The sequence below is a fragment of the Dermacentor albipictus genome, chromosome 7 (genome assembly GCF_038994185.2).
Source record: "Dermacentor albipictus isolate Rhodes 1998 colony chromosome 7, USDA_Dalb.pri_finalv2, whole genome shotgun sequence".
NCBI lineage: Eukaryota > Metazoa > Arthropoda > Arachnida > Ixodida > Ixodidae > Dermacentor > Dermacentor albipictus.
This window is the reverse complement of record NC_091827.1, coordinates 75,997,835-76,015,394: the sequence shown is the minus strand read 5'-3', so window position 1 is coordinate 76,015,394 and position 17,560 is coordinate 75,997,835. Positions and strand designations below refer to the sequence as shown.

General features: G+C 47.2%; 1 protein-coding gene across 4 annotated transcripts in view; it reads left to right on the top strand.

The window, feature by feature from the left end:
• Pli (E3 ubiquitin-protein ligase pellino) overlaps window positions 1-17,560 on the top strand; it is a 136,406-nt gene that overhangs the window by 87,508 nt on the left and 31,338 nt on the right. For 2 of the 4 annotated variants that reach the window (XM_065428372.1, XM_065428371.1), the window contains exons 2-3: window positions 10,745-10,948; window positions 12,811-12,940. In XM_065428372.1, coding sequence (XP_065284444.1) covers window positions 10,745-10,948; window positions 12,811-12,940 — 334 coding nt within the window. Of the gene's footprint in view, window positions 1-6,666; window positions 6,717-6,977; window positions 6,997-10,744; window positions 10,949-12,810; window positions 12,941-17,560 lie in introns of those variants that run through there. The other 2 variants (XM_070522389.1, XM_065428374.1) reach the window with 2 other exon arrangements.

Genomic DNA, 17,560 nt, shown 5'->3' with positions numbered 1-17,560 from the left:
AACACTGCTTGCTTTGGATCGGGCGTGGAAATCGGTAGCTAGAGTTGGTTACGGCTAAACTAGTGGGTATGCCAGATGGAAGCGAAGTTTTCAACTGGACTTACGTAGTCGACATATAACTGCGTCATCAGCTGGTTTTGCGGGTGTGAGCCCCTGGCCGGGAGGGTTGGGATATCGTGATACAGATTATTCAGTGAAATGTAGTAGTGCATCCCACCTGATTTACAGCGTATACCGGCAGTAGTTGAAAATTATGGTCTGGCACTGTATAACTCGGGAAGCTATAAACGGCCACTTCTTTTTCTCCTTGCTTTTGCTGAACCTATAGTGTTATATGGGCTCTCAGAAAATTTTCGTGAACGCAGTGAAGGAAAACTAGGACAAAATCGGGGAACATGACATTTCCAACGCAGTGCGACACTCTGATTAAACTGCTCGCGGGGGCACTTTCCCAAGCTACAGTGAAACTTGTTAGTGAAGGTTTAACAAATCCGGTTCCTGCCAGCAGTAAGCCCTTGAGATGGAGGAAAGAAAGGAGGGAGACGGCCTTGAGAACAAGTGTACAGGGATCGCGGGTTCCGCTTAAAAAAAAAAAAAGGAAATTTCGCAGCTTAGTCGATCATTCTCAAGTCGACCACTGCAGTCCAAACTTCACCGCACGAACGCGTCCGTTGAGTGAGCTCTGCGTGTGAGGAATGAATAAATTTCACCCGCCGCGATAACCGATTCGATTTTGGCGATCTGCTGGTGACCCCGATGTTGTGGGTACGATTCCCGAACGCGGCGGCCGCATTTTGATGGTGGCGGAATGCAAAAAAAAACAAACAACTTTGTGTTCTTATATTTTAGGTGCACGTTACAGGAAGCCCACGCGGTCAAAAGCAATCCAAAGCTCTTCACTGCGGAGTCTCTCCTTGCGTCGTGTGTAGCTCGCGGGGACGTTTAAACACCGTCAATCACCAACGAAAAAAAAAAAAAATTCTAGTTCTCCTAGTTCTAGTTCCTAGTTCCTAATTCTAGTTCCCCCACATGCTATGGGAGTGCAAACATCAATACCCCGACCTTAATCGCGTGACCCTCTCGTCAAGGTGGCACGCCGCCCTGCGCAGCTCCCACCTCGACGACCAACTCTGGGCGACCCAGCAGGCCTACGAAGCGGCGAAGAGGCAAGACCTCGACGTCCCATCGTGGGAGGCCTAGGCCCAGCCGACAAAACTGCTGGTGCTTATTAAAGTTCACACTCTCTCTCTCTAGTTCTCCTTTCTTTCTTCCTTTTCTGGAAAACCTGCGAAAACCACTGTTCATCACGGATGTAGGTGTTGCGGACTGCCACCGTTCGAGAAACCAATCAAGCTCGAACGTGGCCCGTTGCAACTCTCTCGCAGTATGCGCGCATAACGAAAACCAGCCTAGCAACTCTTCCTAACCACGACGAGCTTTTCGCGAACCGGCGCGTGGCTACAGAGACGGCTTGGCTGTTCGCATACCCCGGAATAGGTTGGGGAGGAAAAATAAATTAAGAATGCGATAGAAGTAAGCAGAAAGAGTGGCTGCCTCGGCTGGCAGGGAACGACTGTGATGCGCGCAGAGCGAAGGCGATAAAAAGGTCTCTCCCGCTCTCTCTCTCTCTCTCTCTCTCTCTCTGAGTGTTGTGCGTTCGCCAAGTGCTTGAATCGGTGCTCGAGAGGAGAGACGCTTTCTTTTTTTTTTCCCGCTGTGATGGGGTCGGCGACGTTTAAAGAGCCAGTTGTTGGCCCCGCGCGCGCGGCGCGTCGTCGACGTCCGGAGTGAGGTCCTTCCACCCCCCCCACCCCCCCTTTATTTTTTTGGCCTGGGCGCCGCTAAAGCAGTAGGAAATACGTACGCGCGCGAGCACACAGCGCCGGTTGGGAAAAAGAATGCCGGCTTTCCTCGCCGGCGTGGACATTGTGGGATGCTGGCGCATTTTGCGGTGTACCGCGGCTAAAGCGCAACTTTTAGACGAGGAAGGAAGGAACGGAGAAACAAGCGACGGAGAATGAAAGATTGAGGAAGGAAGAGGTGCGATGCATTTGAGAATAAGTGGATGGGGGGTGGGGGGAGGGTAAGTGAAGTAATTGGTGAGGTTGGAAGACCATCGTTATAGGAACGTCTGGGACGCCGCGCTGGAGGGGGCTGGAGTATAAACGCCTGAATTTGTAAAGGTACACTGATACGGAATGTCATTAAGTTATGCTGTATTCCTCAATTCGTAATCCTTATAAATGCGCTGAGGAACGAAGGCCTCTTTCAAACAATCTTGCACCAGCGATCCCATCTTATGCCTGCAGATTTCCTAATTCCGTCACCGCACCTAATTTTCTGCCGTCCTTGACTGCGTTTGCGCTACCTTGGTACCCATTCTGCAACTCTAATGGTCCAGCGGATATCTGCACAACGCATTACTTCGACTGGCTGGCTCCATTTCTTCCTATTCATATCAACTAGAATATGGGCTATCACCGTTTGCTCTCTGATCCACGCAGCTGTCTTCCTGTCTCTTCATTAACGTTGCGACTAACATTCTTCTTTCCATCGCTGCATGCGTGGTCCGTAGATTCTTTGTTAACCTCCAATTTTTTAAAGTTATGTGGTTTAACGTGCCAAAACCACTTTTTGATTATGAGGCACGCCGTATAGTGGATGACTTCGGAAATTTAGACCAACTGGGGTTCTTTAACGCGCACCTAAATCTAACTACGCGGGTGTCTTCGCATTTCGCCCCCGTCGAAATGCGGCCGCCGCAGCCGGGATTCTATCCCGCATTCTCGTGCTCAGTAGCCCAAAACCTTAGCCACTAAGCAACCACAGCGGGTCTAACCTCCAATTTTCTGCACAGCTGTTGATGCCGGTAGAATACAATGATTGTACTTTTTCCTTTTCAATGACAGTGGTATGCTCCTAGTCAGGATTTGGTGACGCCTGCCGTATGCAATGCAACCCATTCTTATTCTGTAAACCGTTTTTTTTTCGCATGATCCCCTACCCACGTGACAAAATGGCCTTCGTAACTGCATGTTTGCTCCGGCACCTCTTCCGGAGGCTGACTTTATTATCAGCATATGCCCACAGACTTTGTCGGAATTAGTGAAGAATGACACGTGGTGACGTCGCTGTGATGTATTTTGTCACTCTCGCCGTGAAGTAAGGGATTTTGGCAGCGTCTATAGTCAAGCACAGTTTTCGATACGTGACGTCACAATGACGTTCCGGCGCGCGCGAGAGAGGGGAGAACTTATTGCTGAAATGCAGAGAGGTCGGTGGATCCGAAGCTTGCCTGGAGGTAGGTCCTCTAGCCCGCTACTTTGCTCGAGGGCAAGAGGAGAAAAAGAGGCATGGGGAGAGACGATCAGTACAGACGCCAACATGCAACTATATGTGTTCAAAGGGCCCGTGTACAGCCCTGGATCTAGTGTGTGCTTGCCAAAAAAGTGTGCGCTCCTTGGTGGCTCGCTTTGTTGATATGTCCAACCAGTGACCCAGTAACACTTGTTTCGCTCAGCGGCCGTTGTCAATTGGTGCTAACGAAGAGGCCAATGCTTGCCATTCACATGCTTGGGGGAGAGACTACAAACATGTGCTCCACTGTCTCGGGCACTTTGCACGTATCACAGTCTTGCGAGTCCGCACGTTGGATGCATTGCATCGCCTATAGTCCTAGCCTGTGCAGGGGGGCTCGCATGATCATACGTTAGACGCCACACGGCATCCGGAATGGTCAAACCGGTGCGATGTTCAAAGGGAGGAAAGTCTGGCGTTCCACTTTATTTTTCTGGTAATCGACCTTCTTCTGTCAAACGATTAGATGGTATTCTTATAGGGCTACGTTTAAATTGTTCTAGGTATATTGGTATTTTGTGTCCCTTTACATAACCTCCAATTAAACGTATGGTCGCGCGTCTTTGCACTTCCCTCCCCCGTCCTTCCTTCCCTCCCGCGGCTTGAAATGCAGCTTCCTAGCGTCCGCCATGGCATCCTGTAGATATATTGTTTGGAGATCCGCTGTGGGGATGTGAATATTCCTGGAATGTGACTAACTTAACTAGTCCAGCAGACATTCCTCGCACGATCCTTTTTGCCGCACTTTTGGCGTCCTGCGGACATCCCGTGCATCTGCGTGAAGGACATCGTGGGCACATGTCGGGTACATGGTACGGACACGTCAGCGCCTTCTGCACAGTGCTCGCTATGACGAGTACTACGTTTGACTGCAGACGCTGTCTGTTATATTCGACGGCCAGAACGCCAAGATCACATGTGTCGCCTGCATGCGTATGCGTACACGTGCGCTAAAGTGCGTGCAGTGAACACCTTATTAAGTAATACTTGTTGGGGGGCTAGTTGGTGCATGTTTCCAGAAGAGGGTTATAGCGCCGAAAAAACACAGCACACAGCAAGCGAGACGGGACAGGCGCAATTGCGCCTGTCCCGTCTCGCTTGCTGTGTGTTGTTTTTTCGGCGCTATAACCCTCTTCTGGAACACCTTATTCTTCGGGGCCCTCTCTGCTAGGAACAAGTGACGTATTGAACTGGCTGAAGTTGCCTCAGTTAATACGCAAATTCGATATGCACATGGAACAGGGGACGTGATATACATATATATTCGGATTATAAATTGAACAAATTATAATTCATAATTGTGCCGCAAGCAGAGCCTCTGGGAGGACCACTATATTGCTACGTGCTACTCGAAGAGGTATCGACGGTATATTTCACCTATGGGCCGAAAAAAAGTCCAGATGCAGTATCCGTGGGACGTACTCAATGGGTTATCCAGAAATTGGACGTGCCGTGCATGTCCTATTTGTATTTGAAACGGCGCACGGATATTGGGACATGATTTGGATGTACCAGGGACGAAGTGTTTTCACTGGGCTGCTATGTCGATCGTGCTCAGCAGACGAACATCATAGCCGCTTAAAGGGACACTAAAAAGAAAAATTACTTCTCCTGTTTTAGTAAAATTACCCGTCTACAATATCAAAAGCACCGCTCTTAGCACGACCAGGCGCCTGACATGCCAGAAACAGCGCAACAACAAAAATACGGCTGGCGACGCCTCCTTCAAGTTCCCGCACAAGCCCGCTGTGACGTCACATTTCGACAGCGTCTTCTAAGGCCTACTTAATTTTTTAGCGGTAAAGATTGACTCCTTTAGGACAGAATGCGGTCCAATTAAGATTGAACGTGGCATGTTTCGGGAACTTTTACTGAGCCAACGCGGCCTAAATACGAAAAAAAAAAAAAACTGAAATCCGTGATGTCACACTGGCGTTACCGATGTTGGGGATTCGGCGCGAAACTCAAGACATGAAACTTCGACCTTCGTTATTTCTTCTAATAAGCAACCTATTATTTCGAAATTCACGACAGCATGATTTTTAAAGCTTTAACGCTTCATCCGTCTAAACTGTTCCACTGTGTTGCTTTAGTGCCCCTTTAACCACTGTGGTAGCTGAAAGAAATGAAGGGAGGCAATCGCGAACGAAAGGAAAAGGTAGACTTGAAAAATAAAACGGAATGAGAAAGTGAGTGGCATCGCCGGTGCCCTGACACACAACAGCTGAACGAAAGAGCAGCGAGGAGCTAAGCGTGGGATGTAAGTTCAGAGAGAAGAAAATGGAGAGGATCAGACTTACAGCGCTCGCGAAGCCGAGGGAAAGCGAGAAGGACGCGATGTTGACAGTCGATCGTTAACGATCCGCGGAGATGCAATGCGGAAGGGAGAGAAAAAGCGCTCGTCTGACGTCACATATGCGGTGGTTTCGAAACGGATGCGCTGACGCGGCTTTTGCTTGCGAAGACAGGCTCCTCCTTATTACGCGTTACTTTAATTTTTTTTCTTATTATAATTATTATTGCACACGCGTGTTTGCACGTGGCGAAAGCCGAACCGTTTTTGTGTTCTCTCGTGGCCGTCGTCTGCTCACGCGTGGTCGTTAACGTCTGCTCGCGCAGTCCATGCGTGCGTCGTCTGCTCGCCACGTAACGCTGGCGTTTCGCGGTCGGTCGCACGGTTCCGCGCGTGTCTTGGGTCCGCCGTCTTTGCGCCGTCGTTGTCGCCGTCTCTTCCGCATTTCATTCACTCTTTGTTTCGTGTTTGTTTATTTAAAACTCCTCGTTCTCTTATTCCCGGAGTCTCTGGCGCAACGCCCGTCTTTGTGAAAACCCGATACGCTCACTTTTATTTCTTTTTCCTCCTCTTTTCTTCCAACACGGTTCCGCTTCACCGTGGCGACGGACTAGAAATATACAAGCGCATAAAGAGCGTTACAGCCGGCTTAGCGGTGGTCGTCTAAGTTTAGGGACTTTTTCTTTTCCCCTTTCTTTATCATTCTCTCGTTGGACCGGCTCTCTCGCGTAGCACACGACCTGCAGACGACGGCGTCGGAAACCCGATTCATTTCGGCGCCGGCGTTTGCTGCGCCGTGACCCTTACAGCTGCGCCACGCGGGTTGTCGTCGGATCTGTATTCCCCGTGCCTGCGTTGTGCCGACGTCGGATATACATCTCTCGTCTTCATCATTCTGGTTCTGGTTCTGGTTCTGGTTCTGGTTGCGTGCCTTCTGCGAGAAGCTGACGTCGCCGGTGCCGCGACATTAGTCACTCGAGGAGACGGTGACGCAATTAGCGCGGCTTCTGCGCCGCGCGAGATGTGAATGAATGGCTCCCGATTGCGGAGGACTGAGACCGAGAACGCAAGTGCATTTTTCGTGCCCCCCTCTCTATCCCTTTTTTGTGGCCTCTTGTTCCTTCTCCTTCCTTTGACCTTATCTGGCAGGGACTCCGCAGTTTTTCTATTTGTGTTTGATCACCGTTGTGCTGTGCCGCCGCGGTAAACACCTACAAGGTCTCTGCCAGGGACCTCTTGGCTAGAGACCTTGTGGAGGGTCATCTCGCGGAGCGAAACTCCCAAGTACCATTTCCGTCTAGCTGTCGCCTGGAGTGATGAGAGACGGAGGCACAGCACCTGATAATGTAAGACTGCGGCTTTACGTTTCTTCGCGGAGCGTTGCTTGTGCAGCCAAGCGTTACTGTAGTTCAGTTTGGCGTACTTACTGTAGATATTGTGTCCATGTAGAAGCAATAAGTAGTACTTACTGACCTGGCCCTGGTGCAAGGGTGATGAATTGGCTAGCTAAAAGCCAGTGTCCCGGAATTGAGGACGTGTACACGTATAATGGCAGACCCCAAATTATCGTGCGCTATCTGTCCAGCGTGAAATAACCCACGTCTGGCTTTGTTTCTGCTAAATAACTTCCGGTTCTGCGCATGTGTGGCACCCGCAGATTCACTGAAGGTCGTACGCTAGCAGTTTGTGCTTGTTTTTTTAGAAACTCTCTGCCATGTCCTTACAATTACGGGGAGAAAGCTCTGACGTTCTCTGTTGTGATTTTTTTTTTACCTGCGTTCATTTTCTACACTGACAGCTTACGTGTGCTTTGAAAGAAAAAAAGATACAAAGATGGGCGCGTGAACCAGCCTGATTTGATTGTAGTTCATCAACATGGGCAAATAGTGCGCGCACCTCAGAACTTTTTTTGTTTGTTTGTTTCCGATGACTCTTCTTTAATTGTCAAGTAACGTTGTTGGCCAACGGACATTTTGCTTATATTCCGTACCTTTATCTCAGTAACCTTTATCATTTACCAGTTTGCTTATTATGCATGTTACATTGTTTCTGCGTGGTTGGTAAGGCCCCACGTGTTCTAGTCTTATCTTTATGGATCAAGAGCTCATTCGTTCATTTAACTTCGACTGCCTATTTCTCCTTCATAGCCTTAATTTCTACCCGGACGATCAGCAAGTTGGCAACAATGCAGCTTAATAATTTTTCCAGCAGAAGAGAACATACAATATTTTTAGACCGCACTTCGTTGGTGTTTTTGGAAGTTGGTAACGCATAAAACATTGGACAGTGCCAGGCACTGCCAGTGTGACATGGCAATTGGGCTAGTTTAGCATCCTAATATGTTGAACTGGACATGTTCAATCGGGATACCAGACAGTAACAGGGGAGGCATCATTGTGGCCGTGTGGATTTTTGTCTAGAACGCCTAAAACGTCTCGGCTCCATGCATTTAAGCTTATCTCAGATTTGTCAGTGATCGACAAAATGCGCAGCTGAAGTTGTTATTCTAAAGGCTTTTTGGCCTGCTGAAGCTTCTGGCACGATCGTCTGAATGTATAACTGGGTTGTGGTAAATACAGTTTTATTACTCTCGCGAACATATCTGAATAAGAAAAGTTTAGACGCCTTCTGTAGTGACTTCCCTCACCCCTTTTCAGTTTTCTCTCCAGGTCCTTGGCCGGCGAGAAATTAAGCTTGTGTAAATATTCAGCACCCCTAAATTAATCAGTACCTACTACCACGGTCAGAGGGAGTGAGAACGTGTTAAGCCTAACCCAAACATCCTATTTTCACTGTCACCGTTTCACATGTCATGATTTTGGCTTGTGCACTTTGTGTGAATCCTGTACCATCATTGGCGTCGGATTCTCAGTGGTACAAGATCGTACTCTCGTGTTATTATGTCAGTGTTCAATTTTCGGGACTCCCTAGAAAAATCGGGCAGTCCAAGAAAATGAATAGATTCCTTTTACTGCCCTTGAATTACCACAGCCATGTCCAAAATAGCTGTGAAGGCCTGCACTGATTATACGTCTCGGTCCTCGTACTGTGACAGGAGACGGGGAGTGCGCGCATGTATATTTCAGGTACACATACTACGTCCCGTGACAGTGGCCCCTTTCTACTCTTGGTATGCTTCACTACAATACATTGCGTATGCTTGACCGCATGACGCGAGTGTATTGCGGCGAAGCTGACTTTTATGAACGGCTGCATGTGGGGCGGTTTCACAATTGGCATATTTACTGGCGTTTCCTCAACTGGCGTCACTCGGCGTCGACGCTGACAGGAAGAAGCGCCGACGTCTGGACAAGCCGGATCTCGGCGCCGCCGCCGGAAGTGACGCGATGAACGAAGACCAACCAGCGTGTGGCCGCGGCTACGCTGCTGGCAACTTTTGCAAGCGACTTCCACCATGGAGGAAAGAAACAAAAATAGGAGAGGCCCTGTCGTCACGTTTTTGAAGCCGGAAATGCGGCCATATTGGTGGAAGAAAAGTTCGGAAACGACAAAAAACGGAGACGTACAAAAACAGTGTTCACAATAGGGGGTCAGAAAATTTGGTAATGGGAATGCATTGCGCGGTTTGTCTTACTGCTTTTTTTATAACCTAGGTGGGACATTAGGCAGTATACAAGCAAGAGCTTGGTAGCGCAACCCACCGCCCCGTTCCACAGGGGGCGCTCATAACATCCATCTATCCAGCCTACTTTCTTGCTCGCTTTGCTGGCACTTTTGTGGGTGCGCTTGGCAGAGGCGCTTTATTCCGATGCATATATGCCGTTCGCCTGCTTAAAATGACTCTTACTTGGTTGGAGGATTGTCCCTTTATATTCCTGCTGACATTCCGAGCTTTAATTCGACTTGAGACCGCATGAGTGATTTATTAATTGAGGGATCTAGCAGCTGTCATCTCAGCGTATGGCAGAATTAAACTAATTTTGATATTTACGAGAAACACAGGCAATTGCATACTTACTAAAGGTTTCAAAGTGAGCACTGTGTAACATGCATTTAGAGGAGTGCTGGAGCACCAGATAAGCCTCCACAGCTGCCAACATGTACAACTCATGCATTGCTCAATGTTCCAGGGTTCTACTAGGACACATAAATACCCAATAAAATGGATGGGGAAACAGCGCCGCGGTAGCTAAATTGGTAGAGCATCGCACGCGAAATGCAAAGGTTGTGAGTTCGGTTCCCACCTGCGGCAAGTTGTCTTTTCATCCACTTTAATTTCCATTAATTTATCGTTTCAATTCATTTATTAAGCACAAGTAATTTCCCCTATGTTGTCCTTGCTGTCAGTGTTTGTTGGCTTCTTATGATATGACTAATAAAAATCGGGCCCCTTGGTTAACCCCCTTTCTTCTCGTTTATTTTTCGAATTAGCCGTACATGACAGCGTCTGTGTTCTGCTACCATCTTTCCATCCCCTATTTATTTGGGCTATGTTACTTCCTCTGAAGAATGAATCCTACGTTTTCTTCTCATTGTCATCTGTGTATTCTGCAGGATGGAAATCGTTATGAAGCAAAGTAGTGCCACTCAGTGGGCCAGAGGGGAGGTGTATTAATGGCGGGGGTGGTATTTTCTAGCAATCGCTTTTAGGAACATTTTAACTAAATTTTGTCTAACTAGCGCCAGGTGCATTGGCATTTACTGGCGAAAGTGTTATTGGCACAATGCCAAACACCCTGTCGTAGCACAAGGCTAGGGACCCTGTTTCTTGTAGATGCCGGCATGTCCAGTGCCCAGTGAAAGGCTAGGGGTCTCTGTTGTCTATGAGGCAGATGACAGGCACCCTAGTTGTCCTAGGTGTGGTTGCCATCCGCACAGCTTTGCTGAATTGGGGCAAAGCTGTAATGGAAATCCACTCTCTGTGCTTAACAAAGTGAGCTCAAGTGAGATTTCGCTGAAGTTTGCCCTTTAACTCTACGGAGGGGGCGGGAGCGTTCCTCCAACCCCCTTGGTATGACACAATGTCCTTAACTCGAACGCCGTGCCAGTGTTTTGTGATTTCAAGAAGCTGTCAAGCATGACGCATGAGTGAGCACTGCTTAAACTCCTGTATTGGTGTTGTTCTCGTGACAGGGCCGACAGCAGTACTACCACCGGCGCCAGTGCCAGCTGCCTCAGCAGCCGGGGGGGAGGCCCATCGAGTGACAGCTCCTCCGGGCCCTCGTCGCCCCACCAGGAGGAGCCCGACCCACTGAGCGACCGCCTGCTGCTCGGACCACACATCGACGAGTCACAGGGAGGACACCCGGTCAAGTTTGGCGAGCTCGTGCTGCTAGGGTGAGTGCCCAACTTTTGAAGCAACGCGCACCTTGTTTACAAAAAAAAAAAAGAAGGGTATACCATCTCGAGAAACATGAAAGGGAACACCTAGCCTTTAATGCAAAGCATTCTTCTCCGAGTGCAGCCACATTTTTGAATGCATGCAAGTAGGCGGACGAGTAGGCGGATTATCTCGCTGTTTTGGTGGGCCAATCCCAGTGATAGTGTAGCCTATCTCGCCATTTTCATGAGCTCATCCTGATGACAGTGCGGTGTAAAATTATGCGCCACTACAGGGTGACTCTGTATGTGCTGCTGGGTTTTAGTTTGCTTTCAATCTGACGCCTTTAGAAAAATTCTGTCTTACTTATTACATATATAAACAAACAGCATGTAATTTTTCCGTAACTGATTGCTGTGCAACAGTTACATTATTTATATAATAATTCTCTACTAATCGGGAATTCATAATTATGTAGACGTCAACTGTAGGTGAGCCTGGCAATTTTTTTTTTTTTCACAATGCCAAAACAACTCGGCACCTATGCTGAGCATAAGCATTCCACATGGCAAAATGTTCAGCGGGAAAGCTACTTATTGCTTTGTTCATGTGCCTGGTTGAAATCTGAATGTCGGAAGCAATTTTTGCTCTGAGAAAAGTTTGGTGTTTCTTCTCTCATTTCTGGCTGCAGTACATCACTGTAATGGATAATCTCTTGTGCACTAACGTTCTAACAATACTGCGGTGTGTTACACTAAGGTCTAGATAAAGTAGTACCCAGCCACCTGCGCTTACGAGGGTGAGAGCACATGACCAAGCATTGCCACAGTCAACCGGCGTCATGGATTACCTTGCATAATCCCCAAGGTTGCCAACTTTATTTTGCAAAAGGTTGGGATAGGCTGATGGAGGAAGCTCTTCGACCTTTCTCATTGCCATGCTGCATTCTGCAAGCCTCCTTAAGCCTTTAGGACTTATGGGATGAAGGGACCTCTTTTCACATGCAATTGGTTCTGGTATCACATAGAGCAAGACCATGCAAAAAATTTGTCAAAAAGGTGAATTTTACTGGGGAAATGAAATTGTTTACGCTGTAATGAAATTTGGCTTCACTGCAGATAAGTGTCTATGCTCCCAACCTCACTCTTCAACAGCTCCTTGCACATCTGACGTTACTTACAACAAGCGCAAAATAAAGGCGCGCCATCTGGAAGAAGTGCAGAGCAATACAGGAGCTCAAATCATGTTCAAGCCTGCACGAAAAACCAAAACAGAAGTGCTGGACGAGCTGGTCTTGCCATTTGTCATTATCGCGGGTTTGCGATTAACAAACTTATGCTCGTCTTCTGCTCTTAAAAGGTTAACGGTAGTAGAAATTGCTGCAAATCAAGTGAAAGTTCATCTTGTCTTTAAGCTCTGTCATGGCATGTTCTACGTTCATTTCATTGTGCCATCTCTGAATGAGCCTTTCACAGCAGTGACTGTGCTAGGGTTATGGCCGTATTTCAATCAGCCATTGCAAATCCTTTCCAGAGCCCACATATCACATTTCGAGTAGCACGCCACCATCACTACCCACCTATATTTATGAAAAGAGCTGCTGCACATTTCTCGCAATAAAGCTGTAGGGGCATTTTTCGTTTTACAATGTACATTTGAACCTTGATGTAATGTGGATATAGTAATTCTTTGAAATAATGAACTATATATAGAATGATTATTGTTAATACCAGGCTGTAATGAATATATAACGCTTTCGAGAATATATAAGGCTTTCACATAATGAGTTCCACTCATTATGTAACTGCGAGCTGGTGTTAAAATGAAGTGCCAGGGAGATGTCTAAAATGTCTTTTTCTTTGTATGCGTGTGTGTGCAGGTACAATGGGTCTTTACCCCACGGCGAGAAAGGTAGGCGGCGGAGCAAATTCTTCCTGTACAGGCGGCCCTTCCCCAATGGCATCAAGAAGTCCAAGCATTACATTGTCAAGACACCGCAGTCTTCAAAGGCAGGTCTCTCCTTGTGCTCTGCACAGCTTCCGGCAAAAACAGCAATGCCGCGCTCTGGCTTTCATAACAGTGTGCAAGCGGTCGCCTTAGCCGCATCTGTAGAGTTTCTCGCCCAGGAGAGAAAATGGGAAAACTGGTGCTGCCATGCTGTTGCATGCATGGGAATGCTTGGAAGTGGTGGCTTCGGACTGACATATTTCTTGGATAGCCAGGGTGCTGTGATGTTGCATCTTGCTAGCAGAATTCTGTCTTTCGCAATGGCTCATTCTTTACTAAAACAGCGTGTAAGAAAAGCAATTCCCCCGCCCTTTATTCCTTCATAAAAATACTTTATAACGGGTATGCAAATATTTTAAATGTTGAATTGAATATTCATTGATATTTTATTCATGTTTGATTCGACAGTCAGCTATTTGAAGTTGTCAAATATTAATTCTGTTTGAATACTGTGAAGGACAAGAATATGTTTGCGTTCTATAGGGAGGAAGAACGATGCTAATGGAGGCTCTTTCAAATTGATTCTGCTGTAGGGAAACCACTGTTGTTGTTGCACAGTCGAACCTGATAGTGAAAAAACTCCTGGAGAAAGGTCACTTCTGCTGGAAGATAGATTACTCCTGAACAATAGCTTCTAGTTGCTCAATAAGCGAGTGTGGCTTTAGGGAGCCTATGAATTTGTTGTCTTGATTTGGGAAAAGCATATTGCAATAAAACATCATTAATTAGAATGCCACAGGACTGGAAACACTGTCTGGATAGCAGAACGTTGAAATATTGAGTGTATCAAGAAAATAATAAACAGATGCTTGCTACTTCAAATGACTTTATTATTGTGATAGCAATTATAGAGATACTCCAGGCAAATTTTCGTCGTCAGCATGATGTTCCATGAAAACTCCAAGTGTGATACGCACCCTGTAGGCGCAAGGGAAAGCCTGAGAGGGTGAGCCGAGAAGGATGGTGGCTTGATGGGCACCGTCTTCCCGCTCACTCAGTGTTGTATGTGAAAGATGGGGTGGAGGGGCTAAAGGAGGGTGTGTGGGAGCTTGTACCGAGTTGCAGGAAGGAAGGCAGGTGAGCGCACTAGTCCTGCCGTAGCCGCAAATGGCACAGATGAGCGCCATGCGCAGATTACCTTCGAGATAGGGAGGCCCTATCTCGGAGGTAATCTGGGGCAGGTACAAAGACTGCAAAGTCCGAGATGGCTTGTGGCTTTATGTGCTGCTGTTCTCAACATCTTGCGACTAATTAGCGTTTGCAGTGGCGAGAGCCTCGCAGGTTTCCTCAGTGTGCCTGCTGCGCGGGACTCGAGTGTTCATCCGAGTAGACATACTCTTCACTACCACGGGCACATCGCGATTACTTTCTTAGCCACTTAACCAGTAGGCAACGTATTGTCCGTTCATGGCGATGTTACCGGTGGGTATCGTGGCCAGCGTGCTACCTGTGATAGAACAGTGCTCATCCTTGATGACTTCCGCTGGGTTTGTGATATTGTTCCCGCCTTACGCCGAGTCAAAACGGAAGCAGTGCTAGCCACAACTGCTGCACACAAACCCATGGTTGCTGTCAGCACGTTCATAGGTGGTGTCGAGGCCATAGTTCTGGAGGTACTGTGGTGACCCAGCCAATACGAATCATGCTCAGCAGCAGTGCGAAGTGTTCTAGTGCTCCTGTTGGTCGCGTATGGTTCCTGTTGATTGCCATGGCGATGCGGACTCTGCCACTTAGTTTCTGCTGGATGGTACTTCCACTTTTGCTCCTTCGAGTCGCATGTCTGCGGGGCTGTTTGCTTGGCGTGTTCCAAGGGTCGCCTAATTTAACCGGCGTGCAGGCCAGTTGTGACTGAATTAATGAGAGTTCAATACCGATAAATAGTGAATGGGATTGTCTGGACCAGAAGGCAGGTCCATATGGAATTTTCCAAAATAATGTGAGTTGGATTAGGAAGGCTTTACATTATTTTGCCAATATCGCCATGCTTGGATTCTTTTAGAACACTGTGCAGTTGTGTAGCATTGCACTTAGCTTCTCCAACGTGAACTGCTTTACAATGTGCATCTGATAATGTACTTTTCCTTTCTTTCATTACTGTCATTGTCGTGGTGCACAAGATAAGATCACTTTTCTTCTATTTCTTATTTACAAGCCTTCCAATTGACCTTTGTAAATGTAGTATAAATCAGACTTTTGCTCTTAAGGGGCTCGACGAAATCTTTCTATTTCACTTCATTTAAAGGTTACCTGAAATGGTTTGGAAAAGTTTTGTAGACGTGTAGGGTACAGCTACAATAAAACGTTCGCAGCACAATGTAAGTGAAGCATCTCATATTAAGAGAGCCGTGGACGATTGCAAGTTACTCTCCTCCCTAGCCATGCTTTTTTCTCAAGTCGTTTGCCAAGTGATCGAGGTTAAACTCTGCTTTGACTGGCTCTGTGGTATGATGTGATGTTAAATCGTCTACTTCCGGTAGTCTTGGAGCCAGCGTGTGAAGCCTGTCTGACCTCTTTGCTAGCCACCTAGCCATCGATTCCGAATGAGAGCTATCCATGCAGCGTCTGGTAACCACAGGTGAGCTGGACGTTTTGACGAATGGGCAGAGGCATAAACTAAAAACCTCTCCATACTGCTACTGCTGTGATGAAGGGGCCTTAGCGCAAGCATGAGTGGCCAGCATAGTACAGCCACCTGATGGTGCAGAGCTTAACCAGCCAAACACAGAGCTAATATTCTTGCAACCAAGTGTAAAATCTTTTAAACATATAAAAAGATGCAGCAGATCCTACGAGTTGGAATCTGTATACTGAAGCTTTGTGTAAGTGCGTAAAAAGTGGAAACACAAGTATACGTGTGCACACAAATGTGCACGCACATAAACACAAGCACACAAGTGTGAGTGCACACAAATTATGCCGAGCCTTTTGTTAAGCAGAATCGCTGATTACTAGTGAGTATGACGTACGTCTTGTACGCATCATGGTTTCAGAGGCAGCATGCACATACATACGTGGTGCAATTAGAATCCATTCTGTCCGCAAGAAGCGTTTTCTTCCTCGTTACCGTGCAGCCACGGGTGCACGAAGAGTCAGCTTTCTGGTTTGTTTGTTTTTTCTTTTCCCCACACGGCCGGTACTGCCACGGATGCATAGAGGCCAGAGCCATCTGGGGATCTTTCATATAACCCAGTGGCAGTGACGCTCGCCTCCTCTGCTGTGATTGGTTGGCCTGTTCAGCAACAGAACAGCCATGCAGCTCCTGCGGTGACAAAAGCCAGCAATGTTTGCAAAGAAAAGCATTGTTTTTAAAAGACAGTGTTGTCGTGATTACGCTAATGCTGAAAATTTACGCCGGCAGCAAAGTAGAATAGACTTGGTTACTGCTATATGAGCTCTGTGTTTGCCTGGTCGAGCTCTGTGCCATCAGGTGGCTGCACCATGCAGGTCGTTCACATTAGTGCCTCTGCTCACCCAGTAAAACATCTGCTTGCACTTACCCTAATACCGGACATGCTAAAACTATCTATTGTAGTAGTAGCAATCCTCTGGCTTGAAGTGATGGCCACGAACATGTACCGTTCAGATGCTGACAGCTCGATGCACTGCAGCCTCTGCTCGCATGTTGCGTCGCAGAGGGGCATCGATGTCACAGCTTGACGTGTCGCTGATGGCTAGATGTGCAGCCCACAATGTAACAAGGGCAATCCATGGTTCCCGAGAAAAGAAAGCTCGCAACCAACACTGAACGTGCAGCTCGCGTCAACGTCGAAAACGTTGTAACACAAACAGACGACACCTGCTCTGTAGTGCAGTGATAAATTGTCGTTTGTTCTCTTTCTGTTGCTCTTTTTCAATAGAAATGCGTTACCTACATGGCAGCTATTATGAATAACATTTGTTCACCATGAAGCTGGAAAACTTATCGATGACACAACCTCAGTAGCCACTCGGATAGCTTTCCAAACTGACGTCAACTGGGCTAACTATGTCAGTTGTGAGGCGGGTGGCTGAAAACTCGGGGAAGCGGCGCTGCTGTGATCGGTAGCAACAAACATTTTTAAAACCTTAAAATAAATTGCATGCTGTATGCGGAGCACTTAAACGTGTTGCTTAATGATCAGAAGGACTTACCCCAATGACTCTGCACATTTGTACAAGATAGTCAAAATCATTTCCGGGTCCCTTTAAACATGGCGAATATTTGGTATTCGATTCAGTATTTGAAGGACTTCTTTCTCTAATACTTGTATTTGATTTGAAAATTTCCCTATTCTAGCGTCTATACTTTTTATTAAGCAATGAGAGCTCATCCTGGTTTATGCAATTATATCAAACGTGTACAGTACCGGCAGGCCACTAAAGTTGGAGGAAAGACTGCACGGTCTGCACTCATGGTGGGTTAGTTTGTCGTCTTTTTTTTTCTTCACCTACTTGTTGTATTGAATCTGAGCAAACATTAGGGAGTTTTACAAATAGGAGACTCAAAGATGGGGGAGGCGGACAAAAGAACCCAAGGAGCGTACAAAAGGAACGCAAAAGGTGTACAAAGGATTTTGAGGACACCGCTTGGGGATGCTATTTCTAAAACTCCCTAATAAAGAAAGATGTGTTACAGGCAAGCA